The sequence below is a fragment of the Chaetodon auriga genome, chromosome 8, assembly GCF_051107435.1.
Source record: "Chaetodon auriga isolate fChaAug3 chromosome 8, fChaAug3.hap1, whole genome shotgun sequence".
Taxonomy (NCBI): Eukaryota; Metazoa; Chordata; class Actinopteri; order Chaetodontiformes; family Chaetodontidae; genus Chaetodon; species Chaetodon auriga.
This window is the reverse complement of record NC_135081.1, coordinates 17,546,007-17,559,468: the sequence shown is the minus strand read 5'-3', so window position 1 is coordinate 17,559,468 and position 13,462 is coordinate 17,546,007. Positions and strand designations below refer to the sequence as shown.

The 13,462-nt window shown below is 41.9% G+C and overlaps 1 protein-coding gene and 1 pseudogene across 1 annotated transcript; one reads left to right on the top strand and one right to left on the bottom strand.

Moving 5' to 3' along the window:
* The first annotated feature begins 111 nt into the window (after positions 1–111).
* LOC143324351 (DENN domain-containing protein 3-like) lies at positions 112–5,631 on the top strand (annotated as a pseudogene).
* Positions 5,632–6,477: 846 nt separating this feature from the next.
* Positions 6,478–13,353, bottom strand: LOC143324209 (potassium-transporting ATPase alpha chain 1). The gene is made up of 22 exons (XM_076736511.1): positions 13,282–13,353; positions 12,947–13,006; positions 12,544–12,747; positions 12,333–12,446; positions 12,027–12,161; positions 11,473–11,590; positions 11,066–11,334; positions 10,783–10,861; positions 10,420–10,539; positions 10,098–10,207; positions 9,834–9,968; positions 9,347–9,715; positions 9,086–9,222; positions 8,773–8,923; positions 8,491–8,659; positions 8,147–8,301; positions 7,830–7,953; positions 7,577–7,722; positions 7,366–7,499; positions 6,932–7,033; positions 6,614–6,705; positions 6,478–6,522 (listed from the first exon to the last, which is right to left on the bottom strand). The coding sequence occupies exons 1-22, from the start codon at positions 13,351–13,353 to the stop codon at positions 6,494–6,496; spliced, it is 3,024 nt and encodes a 1,007-aa protein (XP_076592626.1). The 3' UTR covers positions 6,478–6,493.
* Between the last annotated feature and the right edge of the window lie 109 nt (positions 13,354–13,462).

The window sequence follows — 13,462 nt, the reverse complement described above, 5'->3', positions numbered from 1 at the left end:
TTTTTTTTTTTTATTATTTTTTTTTAACCATGGCATGTTTTTAGATTAATTTTCTACGAACTGTCAACATTTCAACCTCTTATTTATATCACATTTTATCGATATTCAAATATGACAGAAACATATGACAAAACCAACATCCCATTGAAATACTGTCTGCGACAGTTACACCGGGCTGCATACAGGCAAGCAGCTCGTTCAATTCCAGGACTCTGAAATAAAAGACAGGGAAAGCTAAAGGCATTACTCACGCCACATCCAGCTAACCAACTCCGTTTGTCATAAAGAGTCATGGGGAAGCTTCGTCCGTCGTCCGCTGTTCAATATATTTTCAACATATTTTCTGTTAATGAGCACCAAGCTATACTTGTCACCAGTGTATGTGTAATACCTATTTTACCAGCAACACTGCCTCACCTTCATTTTAAGAGTTGCTGTAAAGAAATAATTTGTTTAGTAGTAACTTAATCAAAACGGTGGTTGTCACAAGTTTTGCAGTCGCTGTTGCACATAATTGTTTGCATTAATTAATGTATTTTACAAAAATGTCTTCTTGTGTCTGTCTTGGATGTCTCTTTCTCTCTCAATCTCTTTGTCCATTTCTGTTTCTTTGTTAGTCTGTTAGTCCAGCTGAAAACATGCCATTTATCAGACATGTAGGAGAAAGTGAGAGAGTTTGCAGCCAAACTGGCACTGGTGCCTATCCCCCCTCCTGGGCAACTACATTTGGTGTGTGTGTGTGTGTGTGTGTGTGTGTGTGCGTGCAACCAAACTGCAATTACATATCCATTCACTACTATGATTACTGGTCCTAAAAATATTTACATTCATAGTATCATTAGCCAGAAATTATCAGGCTCGTATTGCTTACATAGCAAACTGCCATAGGTAGTGGTGCCTCTTACATGAGTGTACATATAGGGGAGAGTGGGGTAATTTGTGCCAAGGGGCAAGTAGTGCCACCCCTGTTATTTAGAAAACCATAGAAGAAGTTGGTCATGTGACCACATATTTTTGAAGAGGCATCCATTTCGCTCATTCTGCAAAGAAGGGAGACACATGACTTGAGAGGTAAGCACATTTAAGTTCAAAAAACATTTTTTTGCCCTCCAAAGTAAAATTTCTATGACTAAGGTTTTTTGATTGCTGTGTTTGAACAATTATAGAAAACTTTGAAAACAGTTCACACATGTTTTAGTGCTTTAGTAAGCTACATCATGAGTCTATACAGTTAGCATGATGCTAGCTCAAAACAGCTGGGGGATGCATTTTTTTCAAAATGGTGGGCTTGGGGTAATTTGTGCCAAAGGAGCTGGGTTAAGTTGTGCCAGTGGCACAACTTCCCCCATCTTATGATTATTTACTATATATTACTTTATTGTATTTTATTGATGACGATGATGATGATGATGATGGTGACAAGGATCTGTCTGCTGGTGACTTTGTCTTTGTGAAGTTTGCAGGTAAAAAATCCAAATCCTATAACTATGTTGGATTGGTGGAGAATGTTGAAGGTGACGAGATCAGTGCAAAGTTTCTGAAGCAAAGTTGTAAGAGGTCTGTTGATGGAAAGCCCATCTTCACATTTAGAGAGAATGATGAAGGAGTCATCCCTAGAGGTGATGTGCTCAAGAAACTACCCACACCACAAAAGCTTGGTGGTACAGCCAGAAGGGAGCACAAGTTCACATTCCCCTGCAGCATTGACAAGTGGAATGTCCAGTAGTAGGCTGAATCTGTGAAGATATTCAGATGCAGATGCAGTTAGGTGCCCATTTTGGAATTTTCATTTGGTTCTGAGCATGTGTTCATGTGGTGCTAGGCCTTGTTGAAGCAAACTGGCCTTTGATGATGTTAAAACTTTAAATAAACATTAAACAAGTACTTTTGTATTGAAATTGTCTTGCTTTTATATAGCATTATCGTTTGTGAGATTAAAATGATCTTTTTTACTTCAGTTATCAATGGCACAATTTACCCCAGTGTATTCTGACTAATGGCACAACTTACCCCGCACTGGGGGCAAGTTGTGCCACAAAACCACTTTTTTTTCTAAAGCTATATTTCTGAAACAGTTTATTTAAGATCCAAAGTGATTGCTCCCAGGGATACACAACATCCTAAACTATATGTACATATTTTAGTTGGAGGCATTCCTGTAATCCCCTTGCGTAAAAGGCACTTTAAGTAAAAATTGGCACTACTTACCCCACTCTCCCCTACCCATTTTCACTGCATTCTTTGACTGTGATGACAGAAGGTAGAACAACACAAACTACAACACTGTGTATGTTTTGCAGATGTTTACCTTGCATCCTCTGACCATTGTATAACCAAAGAGAGACAAAGACAAAGACCAGCCAGCTATAGATTTAGACCTTCATCTGTCTTTCTTCTGTTTCAGGCCGCAGCAGCTACTGCAGGTACCACACACACCTCTTGTGTTCGTGTTGGATCGTGTAAACTCTCTTAATTCTTTTCCGTCCCTGTTTCTGTAGGTGCTGTCTGGTCTCCTGCAGGAGCAGCGGGTGGTGGTATTTTCTGCTGATTGGGCCAGACTCACACTGGTGGCAGAGAGCTTGTTACTTTTCCTGCAGGTCCGTTGAAAACATCTGCAAAGGGCACAATAGTGTTTCGCGGTGATTTTCATTGAATTTAACCCTTAACTATGATATCAGAAGTACTTTTGCAAAAATGTGCATCTTGTGTCATTACATTCACTTTGAAATAATGCCTTACTACTTAATTTGTTTCAATGAACGATTTAAGAACATCCCTGCATAGACAACTTGCAGCATTGAAAAGTGTTGAATCCTCCATAATCCCTCATCAAGCCATCCGTTCTTTCATCTTTTGACCTTGTCCCTCCATGCCTCTTTCTTCCAGCCTCTGTCCTGGCAACAGCCATATGTTCCTGTCCTGGCCAGAGCCATGCTGGACTTTCTCATGGCTCCTACTGCCTTCCTCATGAGCTGCCTTCTCAGCCATTTTGAAAGGGTTACTGCTGTGAGTACATACCTTCCAAAAGAGTTCAAACTTCCTGCACAAGACAGTTGTTGTTTTTAGAGAAAAGGGGCATGGAAAATGCTGCGATGAATGTCCATTTAACCCATCAACAGTACATACTGAATGTCTGGTAGCTTTTTCATCCTTCTTCTCTGATTCATAAATGATGATGAAAAGAGTGAGAGACTGACAGGGCAGACTCCAGCCTTCTGCTTCAGGCTTGGTTGGATTATTAGAGGAATGGGTTTGTTTCTGTCTCTGGCCACAGAAAATAGGCACTTAATTTTAATGCATCTAAATAAATATTTAACTAAGAAGGTTGTCTGTAGCAGGTTTACATACAGTGTGAGTTACAGTTCTAAGTGAATACTTTGCTTACTTAACTTAAAGAGTTATTTATTCTTGATCTTCCTCCATCCAGGAAACAGATGATCTGATTCTAATCAACACTGATAACGGAAGTGTTTCCACTTCTTGCTCTGAGACTGTTGACCTACCAGAGATTCCCCTGGCTGCTGCAGACTGCTTCACACAGAGGTATTCGCTAATGCCAAGAATAATACAACTACAGCTAATCTGTAATAGTACAATACAAAAAGATGGATTTGGACTGCAGATGTACAACTTTACTGATCCAGTAACCTTTTCTTGGCAAGAGATATGAACATATTTCTGTTTGTTTATACAGTATGAGTGTGTATTTGCAGGTGTCTGTCCCTGAACATCCATTTTGACCTGCATCAGTGCCACCGTGCAAGCTGCACTGACATCAGTGAGCACAGAGAAGAGCGTGGCAACGCAGCCTCAACCACGACATCCAGAGGATCACACTGGAACTGATTGTCGACGTATTCAGGTTCTGTGTGTGCTCTTTGAGATCTAATGGGATGGTTTTCAAAATAATGTATTTTGTTAATATCTAAATGAATGTATGTAACAGATATGTCGGCAGTCATTTGAACTATGAGCATCGAGTGTTCAACAGTGAAGAGTTCCTGAGAACCAGAGAGCCAGCTGAACAGCTTTTTTACAAGGAGGTAAATGCTAATTTGGTGTAACAATTTATATATTTTTATTATTTTAACTTGAAATGGGACAAATGTTGCCATGTTGCAGGTGTTGGAGACACACATCTTCCATTCATTCCTCAAGTTTCGTCTCAACAGGAAAATGGACAGCTTTGCTCGAATGGAACTCTGGACTTGCTCTGTGATGCAGAAGTGAGATATAAACCTGTTTTTAAAAAGCCTCAAACCAAATGATAGTATTCATGAAGTTCACCCCTTGATCTGTGCGTTGATCTAAAGGTTGTACAAAATCTTAGAAATTTACTGCTGGGCTTATGCAGACCTGGAAACTAAGTAAATACTGAAAGTACATGGAGTTTCAGTTAGGGACACATGTGAACACATGCATACCTGATCAGACTGCAGGTACACGCTCTGTGTGAGTTTACTGGGCCAGTCAAACAGTTAATGTTTATACCTAACAACTGACAGCATTTTGAAGTCTGCAGCTGAGGCGAGGTATCAAATAACCACTGCAATCTCCTCTAACTGTGTGGTAAAATTTGTATTATTTGATCTGCTTTTTGTGCTGGAAAAGTACCTGCGCTGCATTGTTCTTTATCATGTGCCATCTAGGATGAAGGCTACGGTTGAAGTCTGCAGACCCACCATGCAGGAGATTCAGGTTGTGGTGACAGCATTGTGGAACTGAAAAAGAACGGGACACCACAAAGAAGGATGGCACTTCCTGATAACCTACGGAGCATGCCCAGTAGCTTCAGCAGCTTCATTGTCATCCCAGAGGTGACTTTGCAGTCATCAGCTAATGTGTTTATCTATTAAACAAGCTGGCAGCCATTTGGTGGTTTAGCAAGTCAGTCATTCAGTCTGAAACATGGCAGGACATTAAACACTTCAGGAAAAAATACTCCCATGAGTTAAGATATAGTGTAGCTGGAACAAATATTATTACACAAATAGTATTTACCACAAACATTCCCCAGGATTCAGATGTGCAGACACAACCATATTATGACTTCAATGCCTTAGCCCATTTTTGTGTGCTTGTGCCAGCAAGGTCAGTTGTGGACGGGCTGTGCAGACTCAGGGGAGCTGTGTCTGTGGCACACTAACAACCACAGACAGCCACCCAAGAGATTACCCCTGCCTGGCAGTTCAGGAGTCACCCGCATGATTCGAGTCAAGGACCAGGTGATACATGATATATGATCCTTTTCTTTTCACGGCCCTCTTCAATCACCACCTAACCACTGCTACCTTTGATTTCCTTGATGCTCTCCCCCCCTCAGATCTGGGTGGGCTGTCGTGGCCGGAGCAGTGTCGGAGGTCAGTGTGACAGGCAGCTGAGAAGTCAGGTGTTGGTGATGGACCCAGAGAGCCACACTGTGTCAAAGGAGCTGCAGGCCCACTCGGACAGCGTCCAGATGCTCAGACTCTGAGTATCCTCTGCTCTGCTGAGGATCGCTACATCTTGAGTGGCTCTGCACGACATGATGGCAAGATCGCCATCTGGAAAGTCGAGTTGAGAACACAGACAGGTAGCACAAATGAAGTAAGACGGGGCCATGTGGAGAGAAGACGACTTTTGGGTATTTGACTGTGACAAAAAGATCCTCTTGTTGGGGGCTGACTAGAGAAAGGGTGGACACAGGTGGACAACATGGTGAAGAATCAAACTGAATAGAGGTGTAGAGGCATCTTTTTGGAGCCATATCTCAATGGTAATTCAGTTTTCATAAAGTCACAAAATGTTAAAAGCAGCCCTTTTAAAGATGACATTTCGAGACTTTTATGGAAGAGAGAACCCCTAAACAAAGTATGTACTGCATGTAACAAAGATCTGGTTTTTGACACTGGTCTGGACTATGAAGAGCAGCTCTTTTTCTTTCTACACACAAGAGATGTCCAACTGGTTTCCTCTGCATGTTCTGTTTGAAAAACTTAATTTTTCATTTTCCAGCATTTTCGATAAAAAGCAGTTCAGGTATTATCATGTAATCTTTGTGTCACATCACCTCTGAGTAAAGACAAAATTTCAAAAACACAACCTCAAAACACACATGAAGCAATATAGAATACAAGAAAATTTCCAGTTTTGTTACTGATTTGAGGTCATCAGTCTTTATTCTTTATTAATACAAATACAGTTCAGCCACAGTTAAAGAGCTGGAGCACATCAAATCTTTGAATTCTTCATTGGTGATGTTGACTAATTGTTACCATTATTGCTTTGTTATATGGATTTAGACCAACTCTTGACATGAAAAGACAGTTTAAGCTATAAATACATAGATCACAAAGTAATATGAATGCTGCGTTGAATCGTGAATTGAATAAAGTCGTCTGGGTTTGCAGCATTCTGGTTCCTGAGTGATGCTTTCATGTATATGGGTGGGTGGATGGATGGATGGATGGATGGATGGATAGAAGGATGGATGAGTGAAAGAGCTTCTCTGGTCTCAGTAGTATAATTCTTGATCCCACCAACCTGACAGATGACAAACCATAGATAAGTGAATGCTGAACACATGTAGAGATGTTAATAGTTTGATGAATGGATGGTGAATAAAGAATATTACTTCCTGGATGTCTTCTGACTCCTAGCTTCCTGATCTCGTCGTAGACAAAGATTAAAATGCCATATGGAAGAGGAACAAACCACCACTGAAATCTGGAGAGAATACACAGCGAGTAACATGAGAGCATGGGCTGCAACCTTTAATCTCAAATATGGAAAAAGGAGTTATTGTAGTGGAAAAACAGCTTTTTTTAAGCATTTTTTAATCGAAATGTGTATTCCCAGAATTTACAGCATACAGATTGCTTCTTCCTTCTAATCCAGTCTGAGCTTTGACTTGAGATGGTGACCATGTGAATGAGGCCCTGTGTGCTTTTACCTGATGGGCATGAAATTGAAGATATTGGGCATTAGAGGGCAGTAACAAAGCAGATTACCCAGGCAGAGCTGGAAGACTATGGCAGTAACCAGGACACGGTTCCTACACACAAGTAAAAACATAAATAACCAAATGTCCTGCTGGAATCTTCTTAAAAAGATAAGGAGATTAGTTCAGGTCTAACTGTTGCCATATGTTTTATGCAAATATAACAATTGTAACACATACACTTAAAATGTATTAAACTGTTCATAAATCACAAAATAAGGTGTTTCAAGCACCTTAGATGACTGCAACACTCTCAAAGTTGGAATAATGGGAGGTTTTCCTGTTCTTCCCATTTTGCTCAGGAGGTTTTATTGGTAATGTCAGAATTTTATCAATTGAAAAACAATCTGTAGATCGATTCATGTTAGAGATGGGTCTTTACTGACCTAAAGAAGCCTTGCTGGAACGCAGAGAGGCGTCGAGTTTTCCTGATCAGCACATCTGCGATCTGACAGATTTCTATACTGACGAAAAATACAGTGTAGCACGTATACTCCTGGTACAACCTCTGACTGAAGGTCTGGAAGGAGTGGAGAGGAGAGGAGTTATGTTATGTCCATAGTTTGAAAAGAGTCCAAAGGTAGGATCTATACTAACCCATTCTTGTCCATAGCTGTCCTGTAAGTCTTGAAGGTGAACATTCTCCCACTGAGAACGCAGGCCAACACACAAGAGTGGGAACCAGCCCTCCTGGGCCATGGCTGTGAAATAATCTGTGAAACCTGCAAAAGACTGGATGGCTCCTAAAACAGAGAAAGAAGAAATGGAAATATCACATACAGTAAGCATGGCTTTCTCACCAGCACACAAACACACACACACACACACACACACACACACACAGTCTCACCTATCTGGAAGTATGAGTACACAGCCAGGGCTTCGTTTACCAGACGATCACGACGAGGGTTCCTAGGCTTCAGGTGCATGATGTCACTCTCAGCTTTCTCATAAGCCAGAGAGACAGAGGGGAACTACAGGAGAGACGGGACAGACTTAAACAAATTATATTTTACAGCAGATATAGGAGTGAGGAAGATCATTTACAATTAATGCCAGCAAGTAACCCCCATATAGGAATAAATGAAAATAAATAGCCAGTGAGATGATCAGTGATTTTTTTTTCATGCTGAACTATCACTAATGTCCTAATTACTAATTACTTACGATGTCAGTGGCCAGTTCGATGAAGAGGATAGTGATGCAGCCCAGAGGAAGAGGCACGCTCACAGTGATGTAGATCAGATATGGAGTCAGCTCAGGGATGTTCTTGGTTAGTGTGTAAGCAATAGACTTCTTCAGGTTGTCAAAGATAAGACGGCCTACACACACACACACACACACACACACACACACACACACACACATTTAAAGTCAACTAAATAGCTCAATATACTCTATGTATTTGAATAACAAAGACAAAAGAGGGAGAACAGAGACATCCTTCAACAGAGACAGGAGTGTTGACCTCCCCTCCACATACCACCACCTGTTATCACGTGTGGTCTCACCTTGCTCCACTCCAGTGACAATAGAAGCAAAGTTGTCATCCAACAGGATCATGTCTGCAGCGTTCTTGGCAGCATCTGACCCTGCGATGCCCATGGCGACACCAATATCAGCCTTCTTAAGAGCCGGAGAGTCATTCACACCGTCACCTGTTACAGCAACAATTGAGCCCTGTGTGTGGGGATGAAAGGTGAGAACACGTTACACAAGCCTGAAAATGAAGTCTGATCCTCGTCGTCCTCTCAGGGGACAGCAAGATAAATTAGTAGTATTGGTATATTTACCAGACGCTGACAGCTCTCCACGATGATCAATTTCTGCTGAGGGGATGTTCTGGCAAACACCATCTCGGGATGGTTCCGCAGCGCTTCATCTAACTCATCACTACTCATCTCTTTCAGCTGACCACCGCTGATCACACAGGCACGAGCGTCCCTGCACACAGACAGCAGAGAGACGGATGGAGTTAGATTCAATAAATAGACAGAGAGCATGCACACAGTCAGACCTGACAGACCGGTAGGATAAACATCTATTGCAATGAGCAGTCATAGAGGTGAGGGTTGTTCAAAGTGTGGACAGCACTGATGCAAATACCTCTTGTTCACTTGTTCGACAGGTATGCGCTTCCTCTGGGCAATATCCTCAACTGTTTCACTGCCCTCTGAGATGATACCAACATTTGCTGCTATTGCCTTTGCTGTGATTGGATGGTCCCCAGTCACCATGACAACCTGAAGTTCCAAGATACAAAAGAAAACTCACAAGTTTCTTGCAAACTTCTGCAATATAAAAGAAATTTTTAAGCATTTCTTTCAGTATTCAAGATGCTCATGCACGTGGGGCATGTGAACACACCCTGATACCAGCAGTACGGCATTTCATCACTGCATCCGGTACGGTTGCTCTAGGGGGGTCAATCATCGAGATGAGACCAGCAAAGCACAATCCTGAAGTGGTGAAATTCATCTCATCCGGGTCAAATTGAAAGCCTCGAGGAAATGATTTCTCATTCAGATAGATATGACAGAAACCCAGAACTCTCTCTCCCAGTCCTCCCAGGTCCATATAAGCTGTCTGAAAGGCTTCTCTCCACTGCTCATCCAAAGGCAGCTCCTGGCCTTTTATCAAAATTGTGGAGCAGCGCTCTAAGATGCGTTCTGGTGCTCCCTTCATCACCAAAAGGTAGCGTAGGTCCAGAGGATCCTCCAGTTCATGGACGGACAGCTGCAGAGAGATGGATGGTTGATAGAGGCTGAATAAAACATTAATCTGTGAATCACAGGAGTGTCACTACTCCAAATGTTTTCTGGTTTACACTTATACACTTAAGCCCTAACTTCACCTGGAACTTGTTGGTGGAGTTGAAGGGCACCTCCACAACTTTCTTAAAGCGATCACGGTAGTCCATGATGTTCCCCACAGTGAGCTCAGTGAACTTCAGCAGAGCTGTTTCCGATGCGTCTCCCACCACAAGCCTCTGGGTGAGATGGATAAAGTGAGACAAAGGGAACAAATCTGTTCTTGTAATAATTTAAGAGAGGAGAACATTTTGTCGGCTCATGTGACTTCACATGGATGCTTACTACAAATGCCTTAACATTTGTACCTTAGGAATAGATACACCTTCCTGACCAGGTTTGAATATAGCTCTGTTACACAGGGAAGCCACTCTCGCCAGTGAACGCCACGTTTCTGATGACTGGTCAAAACTCTGGCCTGGAAACCACACAATCGCATGATTACTGAAAGATTACTCAAATGTGAAATGACAGTACTCTACCTTTGAAGCACTCATAATAGTTGAAATAACAACCCACAGGTTAGCTTATCTTATATTATGCTTATATGACAGCGCTTACAACAATGTTACATTGATATATTTCAAGAGGAAGTGCTGTGAACAAAACCAGAGGTTTATCTGTGTTTACCTGACTGATCTTCAGTGGTATCAGCAGCGTGGATGTGGTTGTCGAACCAAAGGTGAGCTACAGTCATCCTGTTCTGGGTCAGGGTACCCGTCTTATCAGAACAGATCACTGAAGTGGAGCCTAAACACACACAGTTTACACACATACTTTTATATTAAACTTATGTCATTATGCTGCATGAGGTATGGAGTTGGAGTTGAGGATGTAAGCATGTGATCTAAAGGCTTTCTTTGGATGGCAAAGCTGACGAAGGGGTGGCCTAAACAGAATTAAAAGTGTTCATGTTCAAATTTTAAAGTTCACAGTCCCTGAACTCACAAAACTGTCAGGAACAGGATGCGTTGTGTGATCAGGCATACTAACCTAATGTCTCCACAGCTTCCAGGTTCTTCACGACACAGTTCTTCCTGGCAAGTCGTTTAGCAGTCAGAGACAGACATACCTGTCCACAGAGACAGGTTACTACAGAGCAGTGTTAGACTTGTCGAGCCTACAGAACGTGTGATGACCTCAAGCTACATTCATTTTGCATATTTTTTACTAATCCATGATTTTGCATTGGGGACCACATCCAAACTGAGCAGTCGCACAGTCCAGTTCTGATACTAAAGACATAATTGGAAGTACACATCATAATGTTACTCACAGTGACTGTGGCCAGTAGACCTTCTGGCACATAAGCCACCACGATAGCCATGAAGAAGATCATGGCTTCCAGGAAGGCATATCCGATGAACATGGCAACCACAAAGAAGGTGAACCCAAAAAAGATTGCAAGACCAGCAATGATGTCAACAAAATGCTCGATTTCAATGGCAATGGGTGTCTTCTCGTTGCCAACGCCGCTTGCCAAGCTGGCAATGCGACCGATGATGGTACGATCACCTGTGTTGATGATCACACCAGTCGCGACACCTGGAGAAAAGATGAGGGTTTATGTTGTGGCTAAAGCTCTGGCAGAAGATTATAACTACTTAAATAAATGACTAAATAGGTTACGTCTAGGCCCAGATACGTGCTGGTTGAATGTAGAGCGTGTGCTGCTCACTGTACCTTCCAGACAGGTTGTAGAGAAGAAAGCAATGTTTCTGGTCTCCAGTGGACTCTCATGGGTACATTCAGGGCTCCTGGTTTGCGGTTCTGACTCTCCTGTCAAGGACGAGTTGTCCACCTGGTACACAGAGAATATTCGCAAAAAGTTCATTACATGGTCACAGGATAAAATGGGATAAGGAGGGACATATGTCTGATAGTGGATTGGACTACACCTGCCCCTCAAATATGACACAGCTTAAAGGAGTGATTCAGTTTTCAGTTGTCATTTGAGTATTTAAATACAAGCAGTCGTACAGAAATCACGATGTAAAAACTAAGCATGTTACATTGGCCAGCCTATTGAGGATGGTGTAATTGAAACATGACAGATTTTAAGTTGAAAATGGTGTTTGAGTTGACATTTTGTATTCTGTTGTTTGAAAAATACATTGATTTATGTGGACCCAGTGATATAAAATTATAGAAATGTCAAACTCTGAGCATAATCTTCTGTCATAGCATGTTTCATTTGTATTAACAAGCAGTAGATACAGTATATGTGTGCGATCTACCTTGCAGCCCTGACCAAAGATGACCCGAATGTCAGCAGGGACTCTGTCTCCTCCTTTGATCTCCACCAAATCCCCAACCACCAATTCGTTGGCGTTGATCTGGTTTTTCTGGCCATCACGGATCACAATGGCTTGCTATGTTTGGAAATTAGGAGTAAGGTTAGCAAAGATGAAGGGAAATGAACACAAGCAGAAAGGCAAAGAGTGCGAGAAGGAAGAAATAGAGTGACGGAAAAGCAAAGTGATCGAATGATAGAGACGCCATTAATGATTAATCCAGCAATGTGCTGACATGAAGTTTCTTACCTGTGGCACCAGATTCTTGAAGCTTGCAATGATGTTGGTACTCTTGAATTCTTGGTAGTAACCAAAGCAACCAGTTACCACAACGACGGCAATTAGGGTGATGGCCAAGTACAGCTGAAGTGAAAAAAATTATGTAACGATAAAAACTTTTATATCTGTTTTTTCCACAGTGTAACACATTAGAAACTCTCTACATAGGACTATAACTCACATCATCAAAGCTGGAGAGGTTCCCTCTCCCAAGTTCAATTCCAAAGGCGATGAAGCAGATGACAGCCGCGACCCACATCAGGCACTGCAGCCCCCCGGCCAGCTGCCTGGCAAACTTCACATACTCTGGGGTTCCTTTAGGGGGCTTCAGTTCATTGGGACCATCTCTCTCCAAAACCTGAGCTGCAAAGGCACTTGTCAAACCCTGTGGATGGAGAGCAGATGAAATGAGTGACTATGGTTCAGGAGAAGACACCATTGTATGAGAACATAGGGAAAAAGGGTGGTGTTGCATATGGTTGAAGGGAAAAGAACCTGTAAGAGGAATAAAGTGCACAAACACAACAGAAACTATCCAAATGAGGCATTAAAGAGACAAAGTCATTATGGAAGAAATATCTTACCTTGGTAACACTGGTGTTATACCTCATTTCAAGCTCTTCTATTGTAATCTCATGGTCGTCCTGCAGGAGGCGACAAATCACAACATTGTTTCAGAACAACCTATAAGGCAGATCTGAGTGTATCAAGGTAATTTATTCATAGGTGGTTGGTTGCAACTTCTTCTCACTAACTAACGATAATTAATCTCATTACACTCCATGCATCTTCTATGGAATCACCTCTAAATCTCAGGTAGATCTTTGCAGCACAAATCTAATAACTGATCTGACTTTAAATCACTCACTACAACTTCTTGACCTCCACAACTGTTTTCTGCCACGTAATGTTTACTTACTATATCCATTTCTTTCTTCATGCCCTCCAGTTTCTCCTTCTTCTTCATCTTCTTCTTCTTCTTCTTGTCCATGTCTCCATCCATCTCAAACATGTCGTACGTGTTCTAAATGCAGACAGCAGTTGGCAAAATATTCATTGGCATACATTTAAGCAGGAAATCTATCTGTGTGGTGTCTTGT